This window comes from Monodelphis domestica, chromosome 1 (assembly GCF_027887165.1).
Source record: "Monodelphis domestica isolate mMonDom1 chromosome 1, mMonDom1.pri, whole genome shotgun sequence".
Lineage (NCBI taxonomy): Eukaryota > Metazoa > Chordata > Mammalia > Didelphimorphia > Didelphidae > Monodelphis > Monodelphis domestica.
In genome coordinates this window covers 174,988,306-175,008,577 of record NC_077227.1, presented here as the reverse complement: position 1 = coordinate 175,008,577, position 20,272 = coordinate 174,988,306, and the positions used below count along the sequence as shown (strand labels likewise).

Here is a 20,272-nt window from a genome sequence, read left to right as displayed (position 1 = left end):
CTTCCACAGATTTTCTACCACCTAACTACACTCAGACTTCCTCAAACTTCCCTCCTCCCTCCCTCACTTCTGAATCTCCTGAAATACAAAACTACTTCCTTTGCTACCTCTGACAGAGAAGATCTTTCTCCTCCAATCCATCAGTTAATTCAAACAACTTCTCTTATACCTTCTTAGGAAGGTACCCAGGAATAAGAGAAAAAGGAGGAAGTCTTCCCCTGGTGTGACATCCAACAAAACAATTACAAGTATATCTCAATTTAAGTAATGCCACCGTGTGTAAATTCAGTTGGAAAAGACAGACATTAGATCAGTATGTTTGCTTTGTTATTATTGTTTGTTTAACTTTGGGATTGATGATATTACAAAAGATTTCCCTAGGAGAGCATCAGGTAAAATGAAATTTAACTTCATAATGTCATAATTCTAATTTATCTAGGATTTGAAAATGCTGCCTTTCACATCAAATCCCCTTACTAGACCACTTAATTCAACAGAAATCATTAATTAAGCCCTTATTGAGTACAAAGCACTGTGCTAAGATCTGGAGATTAAAAAAATGTTAAAATAATATTCCCTCAGCAATATACTGATTTCTGAGCCCAAATTAAAGAATAGTTTCAGACAATCATTGATGAACTAAAGTTTAGGACAAGATGGTATTTGTGGGTTTTTTATAATGAGATAGGCTATGAAGAAGAGTGGGAAATGGTGAGGCTTTTATCCATTCATAGCTGTTGAAACAAACCAGTCTCTCAAGGTTGTTGACATTTGGTTACTAATACAGCATCACAATATAATATAATGGAAAGAGCATTGAACTAAGAAACAAAAACCCTGGGTTCTAGCTTAGCTACTTCCTATCTATGAGACTCTGAACAAGTGACTTAATTTTATTGCTTTCATCTTCTTCATCAGGCAAAGGAGGTGCTAAAAGAGATGACCTCTGGTGACTATAGACTCTTAATATCCTAAGATACCCACTCAGGAAGAGTAGAGTTCTCTCCACCTCTGGCCTCCTGAAACAAGATTTATATAGGGTGGCTTTACTTAAATTGAGGTATACTTGCAATTGCTTTGTCAGAAACCATGCTGAGGAAAGACTTCCTCCTTCTTCCTCATCTGGGAACCTTCCAAAGCAGAAATCACATAGGAGAAGCTTCTAGAACTATACTCATGGTTGAAAGGAGAAGCCTCCTTTCTGGCAGATGTCAGAGAGGAAGTAATTTTGAGTTTCAGGAGACACAGAGAGGGACAGGAAAGTAGGAAATGTCTGAGGAAGGTTGATTATCCTCAATCATTATCCCAAAATATTTCATAAAATCAGAGCTAGACTCAGAACTGGAAGGGAAACTAGACATGATCTATTTCAACTTCATGATTTTTAAAATGAAGAAACTGAGGACCAAAGAGATTAAGTGATTTTCCTATCATATTATGTTATATTATACAAGGAGTAGAGAAAAGGCTAGAATTTGAACACAGGTCATCTGACTCCAAATCCAATGTGTTCTTTCCATTGCATAATACTGCCTCCCCTTTCAACTTGACCTCTTTATTGTGCCATGTTACCTCTAACTGTATCACACCATCCTTCCACAGAAGAAAATAGTGAGGACATGGAAAAAGTCAAAAACAATTCAGTGGAGACCACAGTGACAGACTTCATCCTCTTGGGATTGGCTCATCCACCAAAACTGAGGACCTTCCTCTGCCTGGTCTTCTTGGTTATCTACACCTTGACACAGCTTGGAAACATACTTATCTTGCTTACAGTCTGGGTTGACCCCCAACTAAATGCACGTCCTATGTACATACTTCTGGGTGTCCTCTCCTTCCTAGACATGTGGCTTTCTTCAGTCATTGTTCCACTGATTATCTTGAGCTTCACTCCTGCCAGTAAGGCTATCCCATTTGCAGGGTGTGTGGCTCAACTCTACTTTTTTCACTTCCTAGGAAGCACTCAATGCTTCCTCTACACCTTGATGGCATATGACAGATACCTGGCAATATGCAGACCTCTACATTACCCTGTGCTAATGAATGGACGTCTATGCACGATGCTTGTGGCTGGAGCATGGGTGGCTGGCTCTATCCATGGTTCTATCCAGGCTACCTTGACTTTCCGACTGCCTTACTGTGGACCCAATCTGGTAGATTACTTTATCTGTGACATCCCTGCAGTGCTGAGGCTGGCCTGTGCTGACACCACTATCAATGAGCTGGTGACCTTTGTAGACATTGGGGTGGTGGCTGCCAGCTGCTTCCTGCTGATCCTGCTCTCCTATGCAAACATTGTCTATGCCATCCTACAGATCCGTACAGCAGATGGGAGGCGAAAAGCCTTTTCCACCTGTGGCTCACACCTGACTGTGGTTACTGTATATTATGTCCCCTGCATTTTCATCTACCTACGAGCTGGTTCCAAGAGTCCACTAGACGGTGCAGTGGCTGTGTTTTACACAGTTGTCACTCCATTGCTCAACCCCCTGATCTATACTCTTAGAAACCAAGAGGTAAAGGCAGCCCTAAAAAGATTAACCAGAGCCCGAGGAACCCACAATGAAAAAAAATAACTTTCCCTTTTCTCTCTTTGATTACCGACTTCTGGGACTATAATTCCCTTCAGCTATTCTATCTGACCAAGATCTCTGTTTCTTTATTAATTCTCATATGATTGGATTGACTGAAAGTGCTTAAAACAGATTGAACTTGAAGTAATACTGCCAACTTCCTCTATATAGGAAGTAAAGAAACTATAGTTATTATCTAAATTACCTTCTTAACATAAAATGCTATTCTTACTTATAACTAACATTTCCTTTCAACAAAAAGCATTTTTCTATTATTTTATTCCAGCTATACATTCCATCCTATTAAGTTTCAGTTATGCCTAATTATGAAATTATATTTATATTATTATATAAAAATTCTAATTTATTTTGTTGCTCATCCTCCAATGGTACTCCAACTACATTTTCTACCCTCTTCTTTGTTTTCTCTTCTTAAGAATTACCACACACTTTTCTGCTATGGTTCCTCTTTCTTTTGACATCTATTATTCTCCACAGTATCTGGATTTAACATTTTAGCTTGGCTTCTATTCCCCTTTTCTCAGGTTTCATCTTAAATAACAGGAACTTGGGATACATTGGGGCTGAAAGAAAAGGTAGATTCATCTGTGCCACAGACACTACAAAGAAAAGCAGATATGTGCATTCTCTGAGTCTGACCTAAGAGAATTAGGAAGTAGCCAAGCATGGTGTTGGTCTAAAGGGAGTTCACAAATCAGCCTGGTAGTAGCGCCTAAGGAGCATGGAAGAAGGGTTTCAGATTGAGGGACTCACTAATACTGAAAATTTAGTGAATTTTTGTATATCTTTTCCCACTTTTTGTGCTTCCCTTAACAAATTATTGATTCTTATTTCATTATTTTCTTGCATTGTTTGCATTTCTTTTCCCAATTTTTCCTATAAGTCTCTTATTTGATTTTTAAAGTCCTTGTTTAAGCTCTTCCAGGAGTTCTTTTTGGGTCTGACTCCAATTCACATTTTTCTTTGAAGTTTCACTTGAACCCATTTTGACATTGTTCTCTTCTAGGTTTGTGCCTTGATCCTCCCTGTCACCCTAATAATTTTCTATAATTAAATTGGTATCTTTAGTGGGGTGGGGGGAATTTTTCATTTTTCCAGTTTATTATGTAACTTTTCACTATATATTTAAAACTGGGCTCTGTTTCTGGGTTGGAGAAGGCACTGTCCCAAAATCTTCTTGTGGGTCTCAAGGGTCTCAAGTTCACATGAGCTTCAAGGCCTATTTGCTGATTTGTAATGGTGGGAAGCCTCACTGCTAGCTTGCAAAAGATAGGACATTGCTGTTGGCCTGCACACTAGGGAGTCTTGCTGTTTGTTTACACAGTGAGGGTCCTTGCTGAAGCTTCCACTGGGGTGGGAGGATAGGGACCTGTTATATAGATTTAAGTCTAGTTGAGGCTTCCCTATTGAACTTTACTGGGGTCAGGGGCCCTGCTGGCAGCTTATGTAGGATTGAGACCTTGCTGATGTGGGAGCAGGGCCTTACTGGATGCTTAGGTTTATATGAAGTCTCACTACTGACCTTTACTGAGTCCAGTCCTGATGCTGGCTTTCAGCCTATCCAATGGGGAAGAGGCAGGGGCAGGACTTCATCCTTTCCTCTCTGAGGTATCTCACCTCTTTGCTTAGGCTGCCTGCTCCAGACTGCTCTCCTCTCTCACCCTAGGGAGATAAACTTTCTTTTGCAGATTCTCTGTGCTTCAACGTTGCAAAATCAGATAAGATCTTGGCTTTATTTTAAAGTGGTTTGGAAATAAACCCACATAAATAATCAGCATTTCTATATATTTCCAACAAAACTCAGCAGCAAGAGTTAGAAAGAGAAGTTCCACTTATAATCACTCTAAACAATATAAAACACTTGGAAATCTATTTGCCAAGACAAACAGGAAATAAATGAGAAAATTAGAAACACATTTAGATCTAAACAATTGGAAAAACAATTGTTCATAGGTAGGCCAAACTAATATAATAAAAATGACAATCCTACATAACTTAATTTATTTATTCAGTGCCGTGCCAAACTACCAAAAAAAAACATTTTATAGAACTAGAAAAGATAATAACAAATTTCATCTGGAAGAACAAAAGATCAAGAATATCAAAGGAATTAATGAAAAAATGTGAAGGATGAGAGCCCAGCAGTACCAAATCTTAAACTATACTATAAAGCAGTAATCATCAAAATAATACAGTACTAAGAAATAGAATGGAGGATCACTGGAATAGATTAGGGGTAAATGATCTCCGCAATCTAATATTTGATAAACCCAAAGATCCCAGCTTTTAGGCTAAGAAATCACCATTTGGCAAAAATTACTGGGAAAACTGAAAAACATTACGGCAAAAATTAGGTATAAAACAATATCTCACACCCTCCAAGGTATGGTCAAAATTGGTATATGATTTAGACACAGAAAGTGATATTATTAGTAAATTAGGGGAACAATAGAATAGTTTGCCTGTCAGATCTGTGGAGAGGGGAAGAATTTATAACCAAACAAGAGATAGACAACATTACAAAATATAAAATTAATAATTCTGACATAATAAATTTAAAAGGTTTTGAACAAACAAAACCAATGTAACCAAGATTAGAAGGGAAGCAACAAATTGGAAAAAAATTTATAACAAATTTCTCTAACAAAAGTCTCATTTCTCAACTATATAGAGAAGTAAGTCAAACTTATAAGAATATAAGTCATTCTCCAATTGAAAAATAGTCAAAGAATATGAATAAGCAGTTTTCAGATGAAGAAATCAAAGTTATCAATAATCATATGAAAATGTTATAGATTCCTCTCAATTAGAGAAATGCAAATAAAACAATGCTGAGGATCCATCTCACACATATCAGATGGACCAATATGATATGATGATAGCAAAGGAAAATGATAAATGTTGGAGAGGATGTGATAAAATTTGGACACATACATTGCTGGTAGAATTGTGAATTGATCCAAACATCCTGGAGGGCAATTTGGAACTATGCCCAAGGGCTATAAAACAATACCTACCCTTTGATCCAGTAATACTACCACTAGGTCTGTAACCCAAAGAGATTTTTAAAAAAGGAAAAGTACCTACTTGTACAAAAATATTTATAGATACTCTTTTTGTGGTGACAAAGAATTTGAAATTTGAGGGATGTTCATCAATTGGGTAATAGTTAAACAAATTATTGTATATGATAGTGATGGAATACTATTGTGCTGTAAGGAATGATGAGCAGCATGATTTCAGAAAGAGCAAGTAAACTGATGGAGAATTAGGAGATTGTTCATAGTAACAGAAATGTTGTGGAATGTTCAACTGTGACAGACTTAGCTACTTTCAGCAATACAATGATCTAGGACAATTCTGAAGAATTTATGACACAGAATGTAATACACTTCCAAAGACAGAACTGTTGAAGTCAGAATGCAAATTAAAATATACACCTGTTTATTTGGGGTTTTTGTTTAGGGGGAGAGGGTATTTGCTGCTGCTTCTTGTCTTCTTTTTCCCCTTCCCCTTCTCCTTCACCTTCTCCTTCTTCTTCAGCCCCAAGATGTGCTCATATCTTTGACTCAAAACTCTTCACTATTCCTAATTTTCCTAATGCTGTTGAAGCTACCACCATCTTCCTACTCCCTCAGGCTTGCAGCCTAATCCTAAATTCTTCACTGCCTCTCATTTTCCAATCTACTGCCAAGTTTGTTGATTCTTTCCTATATGCCCCTTCTCTTCCATGACACTGCTACCACCTTAGAACAGGTTCTCATTACTTCATATAGGGGCTATTATAACAGCTTTCTGGTTGATCTCCTGGCTCAAGTCTTATACACACAGACCCAGATTATACTCAGTGATAAAAAATGATATTCCTAAAGTGTAAATATTGATCATATCACTCCCTTATTCAACAATTATTATTATTGTATAATTATTACATTGTTATAATATTTTATTAGCTAATCTTTATATCGTGCTTTAAGGTTTGCAAACTAATATACGTATATATGTATTATCTCATTTGATCCTCAAAACAATCCTCTAAGATAAATACTATTACCACATCCATTTTACATATGAGAAACCAACCGAAGCTAAGAGAAGTCAAGTAATGTGCCAAAGGTTACATAACTAATAAATATCTAAGGTAAATTCAAACTCAAATATTCCTAATTCAAAGTTTAAAACTTCATACAATATACCACCTGCCTACATCAATAACTCCAATGTCTCCCTATTGTTTCAAGGATGAAATATAAAACCCCCTTTTTGGCTTTTAAAGCAATTCATAATCTGCCCCTTTACTACATTTCCAGTCTTCTGACACTTTACTTCACTCCACATCTTCTCTGATCCAATAAAGGAGAAATAATATGAGAGCAAATTTCTTCTTGGATTATCTCCAATTTATTCTATAGTCATAGTCTCGCAGTAACCGAGGATGACGATTGTCTTTGTGCATTTTCATCTATGATAGATGAGTGTGCACAAAGATACTTGTGCGTGAAGGAGATTTAAGTGGAAAAGTCGATGCACAGAGGCAGTCCCACTCTCTCGGTGTTGGAAGCCTGGGTCCAGTGGCACGAAAAGTCGTTACACCTGGAGACTTCCTCAGCTGCAATGGATGGCCGTGTTGTCTTTTGTGCTCCAACACGCCCTGAGCACTCCAGAGTGCTTTGCTGTGTCGCCATCTCAGCCACTGAACCTTCTTATTGGTTTCTTCCGCCTGTTCAGCCGAAGCAGTCTTCACATGCTGGGTGAGCAAAGCCCTGGTTCACCAGGGGTTGAGGACCCAATGGCTACCCTCACAAGGTTTAGCCGGCCTGTCGAAGCCGTTCCCCGGGGTGTGACCGCTGCCGCATGCTAGCAGGTACTAGGAGCCACAAGTGAGAGCTGGGTGTCAGGTGAGGGTCAGAGGCTGGAGAGCTGCCCTAGGAGGGCACGACAAGCCCTCCATACCAGAGGTACTACACCTCCCTGAGCACCCCATACACCAACTTGGGAAGGTAGGGAGAGCAAATAGGTACAATTCCCTGGAATCAGAAAAAGAGATATCCCACTCCACCCTCATTTCTGTTAACAATCAAAGGAATATAGAAGAAGTCACCTGATTGGCCAATATGGGGTCAACTTTCAGATAAGACATATGGGTTGCTTGACATGCATAATTGTGAGAAAACCCCTTGCATCAATCTTTGGATCTCATTGGATCAGCATAACCTTAGTCCTTAGCAAAGGGCCTCTCAGCAGGCAGAGGTGATCCAGCTTCCCAGCCACATGGAGCCAGTTTCAAAAATGAACTGTAAGCATTGTGTGGATATTACAAATTTATTATATATATATATATATATATATATATATATCTTATATGTACATTTTGTTTGTTTGTTGTCAATCTTGTTAGATTAATAGGTTTTGAGGGCAGACTATCTTTCTTTGTGACATCGGTGCTTAGCACAGCGCCAGGCATATAATAGGTATTTAATAAATATTACTTTGTCTGACCCTGTCTATATTATCTGTACATTTCATTTTAAAATTTTAAGTTGGCCTATGTCCCTATGCAGCTCATTTGTTTTTTTTAGACAGTTGCCCTTTTTCTTCAACACAGCAATCATTTTTGTTAGTGATGTAAGAATGTTGAGCTTAAGAACATTGTCTTGCTTAAACCATCTTCTTTTGTAGAATTTTGGGCCATGAGATCCTATCCATCCTGTATCTGAACTTTTGAAAATTTGTGTTCCCAAAATCTAGGACATATATCAGACTATACCCAGTTTTATTCTTTTTACCTATCTAGTTGACAGAATGTCAAAGTTAGAAGGACTTTTAGAGGTCATGTAGTCCAAGCCTTGCCTAAACCCTCTCTATCAAATACCAAAAAGTAGTTATCCAACTTTTACCTGAAGCTCTAAGTGAAAAGGAGTCAATCACCTTGAGAATTAACCCATTCTAATTATTATGTTTTTTTCTTACTCAAAATTAAGTCTAGCTTTCTTTGACTCCCTCCCTCCCCCACTATTGCTCCTATTTTTAAATCCATGGGAAAGCATGACAAGTCTCATCTCTCATCTACATAAGAGCACTTAAAATACTTGAATACAATTGTCATGTTCCCCGAACATCTTTGTTTCTCTAGGCTAAATGACCTCATTTACTTTAATAGTTCTCAGTTGGCATGATCTCAAGGCCCCTTATACTAGCCACACTCATTTATACTTCTCCAACTTGTCAATTTCTGCCAGAGGCCATCATACTCTGACTGACTGACAAGGTCACAGTCTGAGAAAAAGAGGTCTGCAAAGCAGACCCCAGAATGAGGTCCCCCTACTGATCCCCCTCTGTGACTTCTCTCCCCAAATTTTCCCCACTAATGGACTTGTTATGATTATTTTTCTCTCCCCAATACAGGAGAAATAATATGAGAGCAAATACTTATAGGATCAATAAATATATATACCCTACTTTAAGCCCCCTAGGTTATTACCCCAAAGAGATTGCAGTTACAGAATTAAAGCCCAAAGATTACTGCCCATGACCCCTCCTTTTTCAAGAACAAGACATGCTCCAAGACCCTATAATAAACACTGACAAAATATTTTCCTACAGTTACCACACTCTAATGAACTTGTTGAAATAGAAGCCATGCAGCATTGCTAGGTACTTCAAAGTTACAGAAGAAAAGCAGAACTTTTAAATTGAGGAAAACCCCAAAACTGATCTGCATTAAGTCCTCAACCTAGATATAAAGATGTTTTGTTGTTCATCTCCCAAGCAATTATGATTGATAGTGAAAGCTGACCAAAAGCACAATGATCCTCTCAGCAGGTCAAGGGGTACTAACCTATAAATGGCTTTATTCACATTAACCATATCTATTACAGAGTGTTGCAGAAACTTAGTAAATGATCACAGAATTCTTTGTTGTAGTAACATCACAAGAGTGTTGTTTAGGTGATTTGATAATATCCAATCAAATTGTAGAATGTCACATACACAGAAAATTGATTGACTGCATAACAGTCATCATCCATAGCTAAGTTCTACCCTACATCAAGCCCAAGATGAATTGAAGTCACTCCAATTAAAAAACAATAAAGGGGGAGATGCTGGGAGCCATCAAAGACTGTGCTGTTTGACACGGTCCACATGGAAACCAGTGACTGCAAAGCAGCCCCCAGGAAGGATGGAAACACCCACTGAACCCCCCCAAGTGACTTTCATTATAAACATTGCCTTATTATTGGAATTGCTATGATTATTATTCTTACTTAGCCCCAGGAATAATAAGTGAGAGCAACATGCTTGCAGGGTTAATACAGATCTCCCTCTCTGTCATCCTAGGATATTACCAGGAGAGCCCACTTACAAAATTAAATCTAAGGATTTTTATATATCCACTTAGATTAGACCCTCTTTTCTAGGCATAAAAACTTCTGGCAAGTCTGTGCTCTGAATTCCCTAACCTATATCTGGGTCATGCTGATTCTACCCTCTGATCCTGTACTTAGCAACAATGTTCCGTTGACTATCTCCCTAGGGTTCCTGTCTGTTGTTAGGTTCTATGGAAACATGTATGTTGAGAATGAAACTGTGTGCTAAGTAGAAGTATGATCATGAGGATATAAAATAAAGACAGGCCTCAGACAAGGTGGGGCAGTTTTTCCTGTGAAACCTGTGCTGTGGGTTGAATGTGAAAGCTGTGTCCCGTCCATCATTTCGCCGACACCATCCCACGTCCAAGACCCCATCCCCTGTGGGAGGCTGGCCTACCCCACAGCAAATTTCCTTCCAGATGTAGTAGCCAGAATTGGATATTGTACTCAAGATTTAGTTTGATCAGAACAGATATTTCCAGAATGGAAATATCACCATTCTAGTTCTGAATACTATACACTTCATTGCAACCTAAGGTCACATTGGCATTCTGGCTGCCATAGAACTTTTTTTTCTCAGCTTTAATACACTAAAGGACCCATTTTTAAAATATACTGCTCTCTAGTCATACCTTCCCTATTTTGTACTAGTAAAGATTGTTTTCTCATCTTTAATTATTTATGTAACACATATAAGTTGTAGGCTTGTTGTGAGAAAACACATCCAAGCAGGTCTCACTCAAGAATGGGAAGCTCAAGACTATTCAATCCAGAAGTATAAAAGAATTTTATTTGAAGAAGAGTTTTTTAAGATAGTGTAATAGCCTCAGCTGGCAAAATGGCCTAGGGGCTAGTAGAGTTGTGTGGGGGCTGGTAGAGTAGCCTTAATACTGATTAGCTCTAGGAGTGATGGAGTAGTCAATAGCCCTGGGACTGAGTAGCCCCATTGGTGTTAGAGTAGCCCTGGAGATGATGGAGTAGCACCCCCACCTTATTCCCCTTGTGGATCAGGATTTGCATATTTATTGAGGGTCCTAGTCTGCCAGAGCCATTAGGGTACATGTTCAATATTTCCCTACCATTGTCCTACCTGCCATCATTTATCAACACAGGAGACATCTCATTACCCTTCTGGAACGCTCTATCGCTGAAGGAAACATGGGAAAGATATAATGCAGTAATTAATAATCTAATAGTTCAGAACTAAGGTAAATACAAAACAAAAGCAGTTAATAATACCAAACAGCACCAATCTGCTGTACAGAACAGAATAGTAGAAACCCACTACAGGTGGTTGAAAATACAGAATGGTTAACTGATTAATAATATAAATTCTTCAATTTATGCTTGACTAATGTCAAAACTATGGATTTTGCAACTTATAGTTAGCTAGTGCTAATTGATTAGAAATATAAGATTTCAGAACATGAGAGTCACTGCCCATTGCCTACTTCCATCAGATTCATTATTCCAAACCTACATTAGCAGGTCAGGTCCCAAGAGCAAGGTCATGGTTCACCTCAGACTCCTAGGGATGACTCTGTGGGGCCTAAGAGTAGAAAGATCTTTCTCTACCACTATAGCTCACATCCCCCCATCTGAAGTATTCTTCCTCAATATCACCAGTTAATTTCCTCAATATCATCTCATCAATGATTACTATCCTAACACCTATCAACCAGTTAACATCTCAAGATCATCTAATTAGTAATAATATATAATATAATATATTGATATGGTAATATAATATATATAACCCCACTATAGCCCATTAAAATCAATTAATATTTACAAAAGGTTGTTAATCAAGAAAGTTTAACAAGAATAGCAAGTACAGTAGTACAAAAACATCTACTCAAACTGGTGTTCTATCTCCCCTCTCCATCCAGAGGAAGGTTGAGTAGGTTGGGTAGCAAATAGAATGCTTAATTTATAGTTCAAAAGATGAGTCTGAATATTACCTTTTATACTTCTTACATGTATGATTCTAGGCCAGTTTCTTAGCCTCACACCCTCAGTTTTCTCACCTGTAAAATTGGGATAATAATAATAGCATCTACCTCACAGGATTGTTGGGAAGATCAACTGACATCAATTAAGTAATTTGCAAACATTATTTCCATTCAGTCCCTGAGAGTGGTAGGCTTAAATTTAAAGAAATTGTTACAAAACATTAACCTCTACCCTATCAAGTTCACCTCTGTATTTGACAGATCTGATAGATGAATCACTCCTTGCTTGCCAGACACAAAGTCTTGGTTGCCGGGTTCATTTGCTACTGAGTCTGGGTCAATCAGTTGGCTCTTCAGAGATAATTCTTCACTAGGTTCAACTACCAGAACTACCAGCGAACTTTGCTATGGAGTCCAGTTGCTGACCTGAACTTTTGAAGTTCATGAAGTCACCATCTTGTCCATTCTGTCTGTCTCTGACATATTCATCTAAGATTGGGAATGAATAGACATAATAAGAACAAAGAAATGTCATCCTAGGTAGGAAGATAAGGCAACCAGAAGCAGCACCTATTCCTATTTTTCTCCACCTTGAAACTTCTTTCAATTCTTTTCTTTCTCACCACCAGGAAAAAGAGAATTTTTCCATTCATTCAATTATTCATTGCATTATATGCACATTAGTATTTAAAATGAAAAAAATAAATTCACAATTAAAGAAAATCAAAGAAATTAGGAGCTATTTTGCCTAACTATATATCAATAAAATTGAAATTCTTAATGAAATGAATGTTTTCAAAAAGTAATTTGCTAGGTGCCTTTCCAATTAGATCAAAAGTGAAGCAAAGATGTCCAGTATCACTACTACTATTCAATACTATACTAGAAATACTAGGTAAAGCAATAAGACAAGAAAAAGAAATGGAAGGAATAAGCATAAACAATGAAAAAAATCATTCTATTCAGATGAAAAGATAGTTTGCTTAGAGAACTCTATAAAGTAAACTAAAAAACTAATCAAGACAATTAAAAACTTCAACAAAGTTGCAGAATACAAAATAAACTCCCACAAATAATTAGCATTTCCATTTATTACCAACAAAACCCAAAAAGAGAAATTCCAATTAAAAAACTATAAAACTTGGGAGTCTACCTGCCTAGATATACATGGGAACTATATGAACACAATTTCAAAACATTCTTCACACAAATAACTGGAAAAATATTAATTGCTCATATTTATCTGATATGATAAAAATTATAATATTACCTGACAAATGACAAAATTCATTTGAATAAACAAAAGGTCAAAAATATCAAGAGAATAAATTAACAAAAATGGGAAGGAAGGGGGCTAGACTAGCAGTGCCTTATTTCAAATTATACTACAAAGCTATAATCATCAGAATAATTTGGTATAGAGTAAGAAATAGAAAAGTTGATCAGTGAGACAAATAGGAACACTATATACAGAAACAAATGAGCACAGCAACTTAATGTTTAATAAGTCCAAAGAACCCTCTTGAGCAACCCTCCTTCTTAAACAAAAGCTGTTGAGAAACCTGGAAAGTAGTCAGGCAAAAACTAGGGATAAACCAACATCTGACACCATATACCAAGACAAACTCAAAAGGGGTACATAATTTAGACATTGGGTGACATCATGGGCAAATCTGAGCTTCAGAAAATAAACTACCCGTTAGATCTATGAATAGGAGAAGAGTTATGACCAAACAAGAGAGAGAGAGAGAGGTTCACAGGAAGTTAAATGGATATTTTTGATTATGTAAAATTTAAAAGGTTTTGCACAAACAAAACCAACACACTTAAAATGAGAAGAAAAGCAGGAAATTGAGAAAAATCTTTGCAGCAAATTTCTCTGAAAAGGGTCTATCTAATTTTTTTAATAGAGAACTGAGTCAAATTTACAAGAATAAAAGCCATTCCTGAAGTAATTAATTGTCATGGGATATGAACAGGAAGTTTCAGAAGTAAAAACTATCAATAGTCACATAAAAATATTCTAAATAACTAAAAATTAGAGAAATAAAAGTTAAAGCAACCCTGAGGTACCACTTCACACCCTCAGATCAGTGCGGATGAAAAAAGGGAAAATGACAAATGCTGGATGGGAGGAGGTGGGTTACATTAATAAACTGTTGAGGAGCTATGAACTGGCTCAAACCTGATGGAAATCAGCTTGGAATTGTTCCCCAAAAGCTACTAATCTGTACATACTCTTTAACCCAGTGAAACTATCTCTAGGTCTATACCCCACCCACAAAAAGAGATTAAAGAAAGAATAGAGGGACCGTTATATACAAAAGTATTTGTAGCAGCTCTTTGTGGTAACAAAAAATTTGAAACATAAGTTGTCCATCAACTAGATAATGGCTAAACAAGTTACAGTATGTGAAGTTACAGCTTAGAGCTGTAAGAAATGATAGTTTTAGAGACTGGTTTCAGAAAGACTTGGGAAAACATGCATAAAATGATTCAAAGTTAAGTAAGAAGAATCAAGAGATCAGTTTATATGGTAAGAGAAATATTTTAAAGAAAATAAACTTTTAGAGACTTAATAACTCTGATAGGCACAAGGACCAATCACAATTCCAAAGGACTCATGATTAAAACATGCTATACATCTCCAAAGTGTAGACTGAAGCATATTTTCTCTTTCTTGCTTTTTTTTTTTTGGAACATGGCTAAGGCAGAAATGTATCTTACATGTTTATATATGTACATGTATTTTTATGAATACTTATAATGGATTTTATTTTTCTTGCTTTCCCACAGGGAAGGGAAAGAATTTAGAACTTAAATTAAATTAAATTAAGTTCAAATTCTCTTAAAAATCAAGTATATAACTGATATATGTATAAATCATTCTCATCAAGATCTTATAGAGATGGGAAAGTATATACATATATTAGTAATTACTAAATGCCTCCTTGATCATTTTTGTGATGATATTTTCTCTCATTTTTCTAACACATAATCATCCTTTTTAAATTTTTTAAAATTAATTCCTGAATGCTTTTAAAATATGTCTGCATGAATACTAACAACATGGCAATGGGTTCAAGTCAAGAACACATATGATACCAGTGGAATCACGCATCGGCCACGGGGGGTGGGAGGGAGGAAAAGAAAATGATCTTTGTCTTTAATGAAAAATGCATGGAAATGATCAAATAAAATACTATAAAATTAAAAAAAAATAAAAATAAAAATAAAACAATCACAAAAAAAATATGTCTGCATGTAGCATAAATTTTTGCAGATCAAACCATTTATTACTTAATAATAACTGTTTGGAAAATCATGAAGTGGTAGGCAAAAAATGCATCTAAATAGACTATTAATGTCAAACATATTTTTAGTCTTAAAAAAGTATATTATCTATCATAATTGTTAAGAAAATATTCCTAGTTCTTTTACATGTATGGTAGATATGTTTCATTTAAGACATGGATTATATATATAGTGGTAGTCTCTCGGTGTCCGAGAATGACTATTGTCTTTGTGCAGTTTCATCTACAGTTTACCCTCATGTGGCTTTGGAGTCCAAAGGCTGAGGCGCACAGTTTGTGGCACATGGGGCCTGGGACGCCAGTTGTTACAGGAGGTGCGGCTGTGGCCTGGTGTCGGCATTCACATGCAGCGGCAAGACGTCGACGTCGCTCATCTTCAAAGGTGGTGGCGGCATGGTTAATGTGGGTTTGCCAGCTGCTTCTGACAGAGGCAGCGAGTTCTAGTTGCTTTGGTGTAATGCCAGCCCACTTCAAGTTGGACTTTAGCTGATCCTTGAATCTTTTCTTTGGTCGGTCTTGTTTCCTGAGTCCAGCTGACAGTTCACCATAGAATACCTGCCTTGGTATTCGCTGTGGGTCCATGCGGATGACGTGTCCAGACCATCGTAGCTGGGTTTTGAGGACCATTACTTCGATGCTGGTGGAGTTGGCTCTGTCGAGGACTTCCTGGTTGGTGATTCGGTCCTGCCATCGGATCCTCATGATTGACCGGAAGGAGAGTTGGTGGAATTGCTCCAGCTGTTTCATGTGCTTCCGGTACAGTGTCCATGTCTCACAACCGTACAGGAGCGAGCTGAGGACCACTGCGTTGTACACTTTGAGCTTCGTTGCAGTGCTTACACCGCTGTGTTGGAGGACTTTGGAGTGCAGCCGCCCAAGTGCCTGGCTGGCCTTTTGGATCCTGGCATTAATCTCGTGGTCTAGGGACCCGTCATTGGCGATGGTGCTGCCCAGGTACTTGAAAGTGTTGACGTTAGAAAGCTGCATGCCGTCGATTGTAATGCACGGCTGGTTAGTTGGCCTTCCTGGTGCAGGTTGGAACAGCACCTCTGTTTTGCTGAGGCTGATAGTGAGACCAAACAGTTTTGTTGTGGTGGAGAACCTGTCCACAATGGTTTGAAGATGATTTTCTTGGTGGGCCATGAGAGCACAGTCATCTGCGAAGAGAGCTTCCAGGATGAGTCTCTCTGTTGTCTTTGTTTTTGCAGTCAGGCGGCGAAGGTCGAATAGTGAGCCATCCAGTCGGTATTTGATGTAGACGCCCAGGTCTAGATCCATCACAGCATGTCATAATACTTGGGTGAAAAATAGGTTGAATAGTACCGGAGCGAGGACACAGCCTTGTTTCACGCCATTCGAGATGTTGAAGCGATCTGAAGTCTCTCAACCAGATAGGACTTCCCCTGTCATGTCGACATGAAAGAGCTGGATCAGTTTGACGAATTTTGCTGGGCAACCGAACTTGCTGAGGATCACCCACAATGCGTCCCTGTTCACTGTGTCGAACACCTTTGTCAGGTCTATGAAGACAATGTAGAGACTCAGGTTCTGCTCAAGGCATTTTTCCTGCATTTGCCTCACCATGAAGACCATGTCGATGGTGCTACAATCTGGTCAGAAGCCACATTGTGATTCAGGCAGGTTCTGCTCTGAAACAGATGACAGGAGTCTGTTGAGTATAACACGGGCGAGGATCTTTACGGCAGTGGAGAGTAGTGAGATGCCTCTGTAGTTGTCACAAGCTGCTCGTGAGCCTTTGTTCTTGTATAGGGCTACGGTGGAGGCATCTCTGAGTTCTGGAGGCATGTCTTCCTCTTCCCATATGCTGGTCAGCACTATGTGGAATGCCTGGAGCGCCTTTCCATTTAAGGCCTTGTACACCTCGGTTGGGATCCTGTCTTTACTGGGTGCCTTGCCTGCACTCATTTGTTTAATGGCTTTTTGGACTTCCTCTATTGAAGGAGGGACATCAAGTTGTTCAATGGTGCGGTTTTGGGGGATCTGGTCAAGGGCGCTTTGGTCAACTGAAGAGGGTCGGTTGAGAAGCTGACTGAAGTGTTCTTTCCACCTGTTGCTGATGCCTTTTTTATCTTTTATGAGAGTGTCACTGTCAGAGGATAGCAAGGGAGTGGTGGTGGGTTTTAATGGCCCATAGACAGTCTTGAGGGCACTGAAAAATGGTTTGTAGTTTTTCATATCAGCAAACCGCTGAATTTCTTCTGCCTTTTTTTCCCACCATAGGTCTTGCATCTTCCTGATCTCACGCTGCGCCATGGCTTGGGGAGACTTGAATCTGTCATTTTTAGGAGCAGAGTTTGGGTTATTTTGCCACTCCATAAAGGCTTTGTTCTTCTCGCTCAATAGGTGTTCAATAGCAGTGTTGTTCTCCTCGAACCAGTCCTGGTGGTTGCATTGTTTTGGGCCTAGGACTGCCTTTGATGTTTCCTTCACTGCGTCTCTGAACTGGTTCCATTTCTCAGTTGAGCTTCCAGTGAGTGGTCCCTTGGCAGACAGCTTGTTGTCCAGGCAGGACTGGAACGTTTGCAAATAAGATGGATCTCTAAGACAACTCACGTTGTAAAATGCGCGAACTGTCTGGGTGCGTTTTGGATGGCGAGGCACAATGCGCATTTGAAGAGTCGCTATAACCAATCGGTGGTCTGTCCAGCATTCAGCTCCTCTCATGGCTCTGGTGATCTTTACATCCTGGATGTCTCGCCGGCGTACAATGATGTAGTCAATGAGATGCCACTGTTTTGATCGTGGGTGCATCCACGTTGTTTTATATTTGTTGGCCATTCTGAACACAGTGTTCGTGATGGTGAATTTGAACTCTGAGCATTTGCTGAGTAGCAGTAGGCCATTGTTGTTCATTTTGCCCACGCCGTGTTTGCCGAGCACTCCTTTCTATCTTTCATGGTCCTGGCCAATGCGGGCATTGAAGTCTCCCAGTAGTATCAGCTTGTCATTTGTGGGCACTGAGTGCAGGACGGCACTCAGGTCAGAGTAGAACTGCTCGGTGGTCTCCTCTGTGCTAGTCAGTGTAGGGGCATATGCGCTGATGATTGTGGCATACCGGTCTTTGCTGAGAGGCAAACGGATCTTCATGAGCCTCTTGCTGATGCCCACAGGCAAGTCTGGCAGCTGTTTGAGCAAACTGGTCTTGATGGCCAGGCCAACACTGTGGATTCTATCTTCATTTGAGGCTCTACCTTTCCAGAAGAATGTGTATCCAGTGGTGGGTTCACTGAGTGATGGCTCTTCTGGTAAGCGTGTTTTACTTAAGGCTGTGATGTCAATGTTATATCGCACCAGTTCTTTACCGATTCGAGCTGTTCTTCTCTCAGGTCTTGGGGTATTCTCTCTATCAAGTAATGTTCTGATGTTCCATGCTCCTAGTAGGAGTTTCTTTGTATTTTTTCTTTGATTTCGACCGCTTAAAGGGATGACCCGCCAGCCGCAGTGTGCTGACTAGGTGTTTGTAGGGCAGGCAATGTTTGGGACACCTTTTCTAGTCCCCTCCCTTGATTAGGGTGAGCAGTGCTGTCCTAGAGAGGGCTTCTCAGTCGCCCAGGATGCTGCTGAACGTCCCTGCTGCCCACAGGGCCGAGGGACCACTGGTCCATGGGCCGCCTACGTGCAGGATCGTGACTACAACTGCCAGTGGTCACCTCCACCTGTTGCGTTGCCACTCCCCCATCACCACAGGTCTTGAAGAGGGTGGACGGGGTCAGGATAGATGAGTGTGCACAAAGATACTTGTGCATGAAGGAGATTTAAGTGGAAAAGTCGATGCACAGAGATAGTCCCACTCTCTCGGCGTTGGAAGCCTGGGCCCAGTGGCACGAAAAATTGTTACGTCTGGAGACTTCCTCAGCTGCATTGGATGGCCGTGTTGTCCTTTGTGCTCCATCACACCCTAAGCACTCCACAGTGCTTTGCTGCGTCGCCCTCTCAGCCGTTGAACCTTTTCATTGGTTTCTTCCATCTGTTCCACCGAAGCAGTCTTCACATGCTGGGTAAGCCCTGGTTCACCAGGGGTCGACGACCCGATGGCTACCCTCACAAGGTTTAGCCAGCCTGTCGAAGCCGTTGCCCGGGGTGTGGCTGCTGCCACATGCTAGCAGCTACTGAGAGCCACAAGTGAGAGCTGGGTGTCAGGTGGGGGTCAGAGGCTGGAGAGCTGCCCTAGGAGGGCACGACAAGCCCTCCATACCAGAGATACTTCCCCTCCATGAGCACCCCATACACCCCATTAAATTTGTCTAAATGTAGCTTATTGGAAGCACTGAGATCAAACCATCCCCAAATAAAGAGGACAACCAGCAAAATAACTGGGAGCAATCAAGTCCCAGTTATCTAGAGTTGGCTAGAGGATGCAGTGAATAGTGAGCTGGGCCTGGAGTCAAGAAGATCTGAGTTCAAATTTCACCTCAGATACTAACTAGAAGTTTTTTCATGAGAAAACCACTTAACTTCTGTTTGCCTCTGTTTCTTCAACTATAAGATGGGGATATTAACAGCACCTACCTCCCAAAGTTGTTGTGAGTGATCAAAAAAGATAATGTCTGTTAGAAGCTTAGCATATATGGTTTCTGACACATAGTAAGTGCTCTATAAATGCTAACTCTCGTTATAATTAAGCAATCTGTGGAACAACATGAAGTCATGCACCTGGGATTTTTCAGTCTCTGAAAAAGTACTGGAGTAGAATTATATCTATATATAGCCCCATTACTGGCTTATTGATACATAGTTTGAAAATAGTCAGTTTCCTGGCTGCTATAACTTAAATGGAGTAGAATTATCCCAATCTTATAACCACCAGTTTGACCCCTTCCCACAAAACAGGTAACCAACAAAGATCATTGCAAATAGTAGATAGGGAATTAATCTGTTTATCCAAGTGAATAACAAACAGAAAATCAAAGTTCTACAGATTATAAGATACCAGGAAATATGTGAATGAAGAATGTCTTTACATGGGATTGGGATGAGATGTCAACTCCTAAAAGAGAAGCCCCAATTTTACCCCAGGAAAA

General features: G+C 39.5%; 1 protein-coding gene across 1 annotated transcript; it reads left to right on the top strand.

Annotated features, from left to right (window-relative positions):
• Positions 1 to 1,619: 1,619 nt before the first annotated feature.
• LOC100029972 (olfactory receptor 10G2) lies at positions 1,620 to 2,576 on the top strand. The gene has a single exon (XM_001379556.4). It carries the CDS (start codon positions 1,620 to 1,622, stop codon positions 2,574 to 2,576), a length of 957 nt encoding a protein of 318 aa, XP_001379593.3.
• The last annotated feature ends 17,696 nt before the right edge of the window (positions 2,577 to 20,272 follow it).

Excerpts from the sequence above, each read along its gene's own strand:
- LOC100029972 (XM_001379556.4), top strand. The coding sequence starts at position 1,620 with ATGGAAAAAGTCAAAAACAATTCAGTGGAGACCACAGTGACAGACTTC.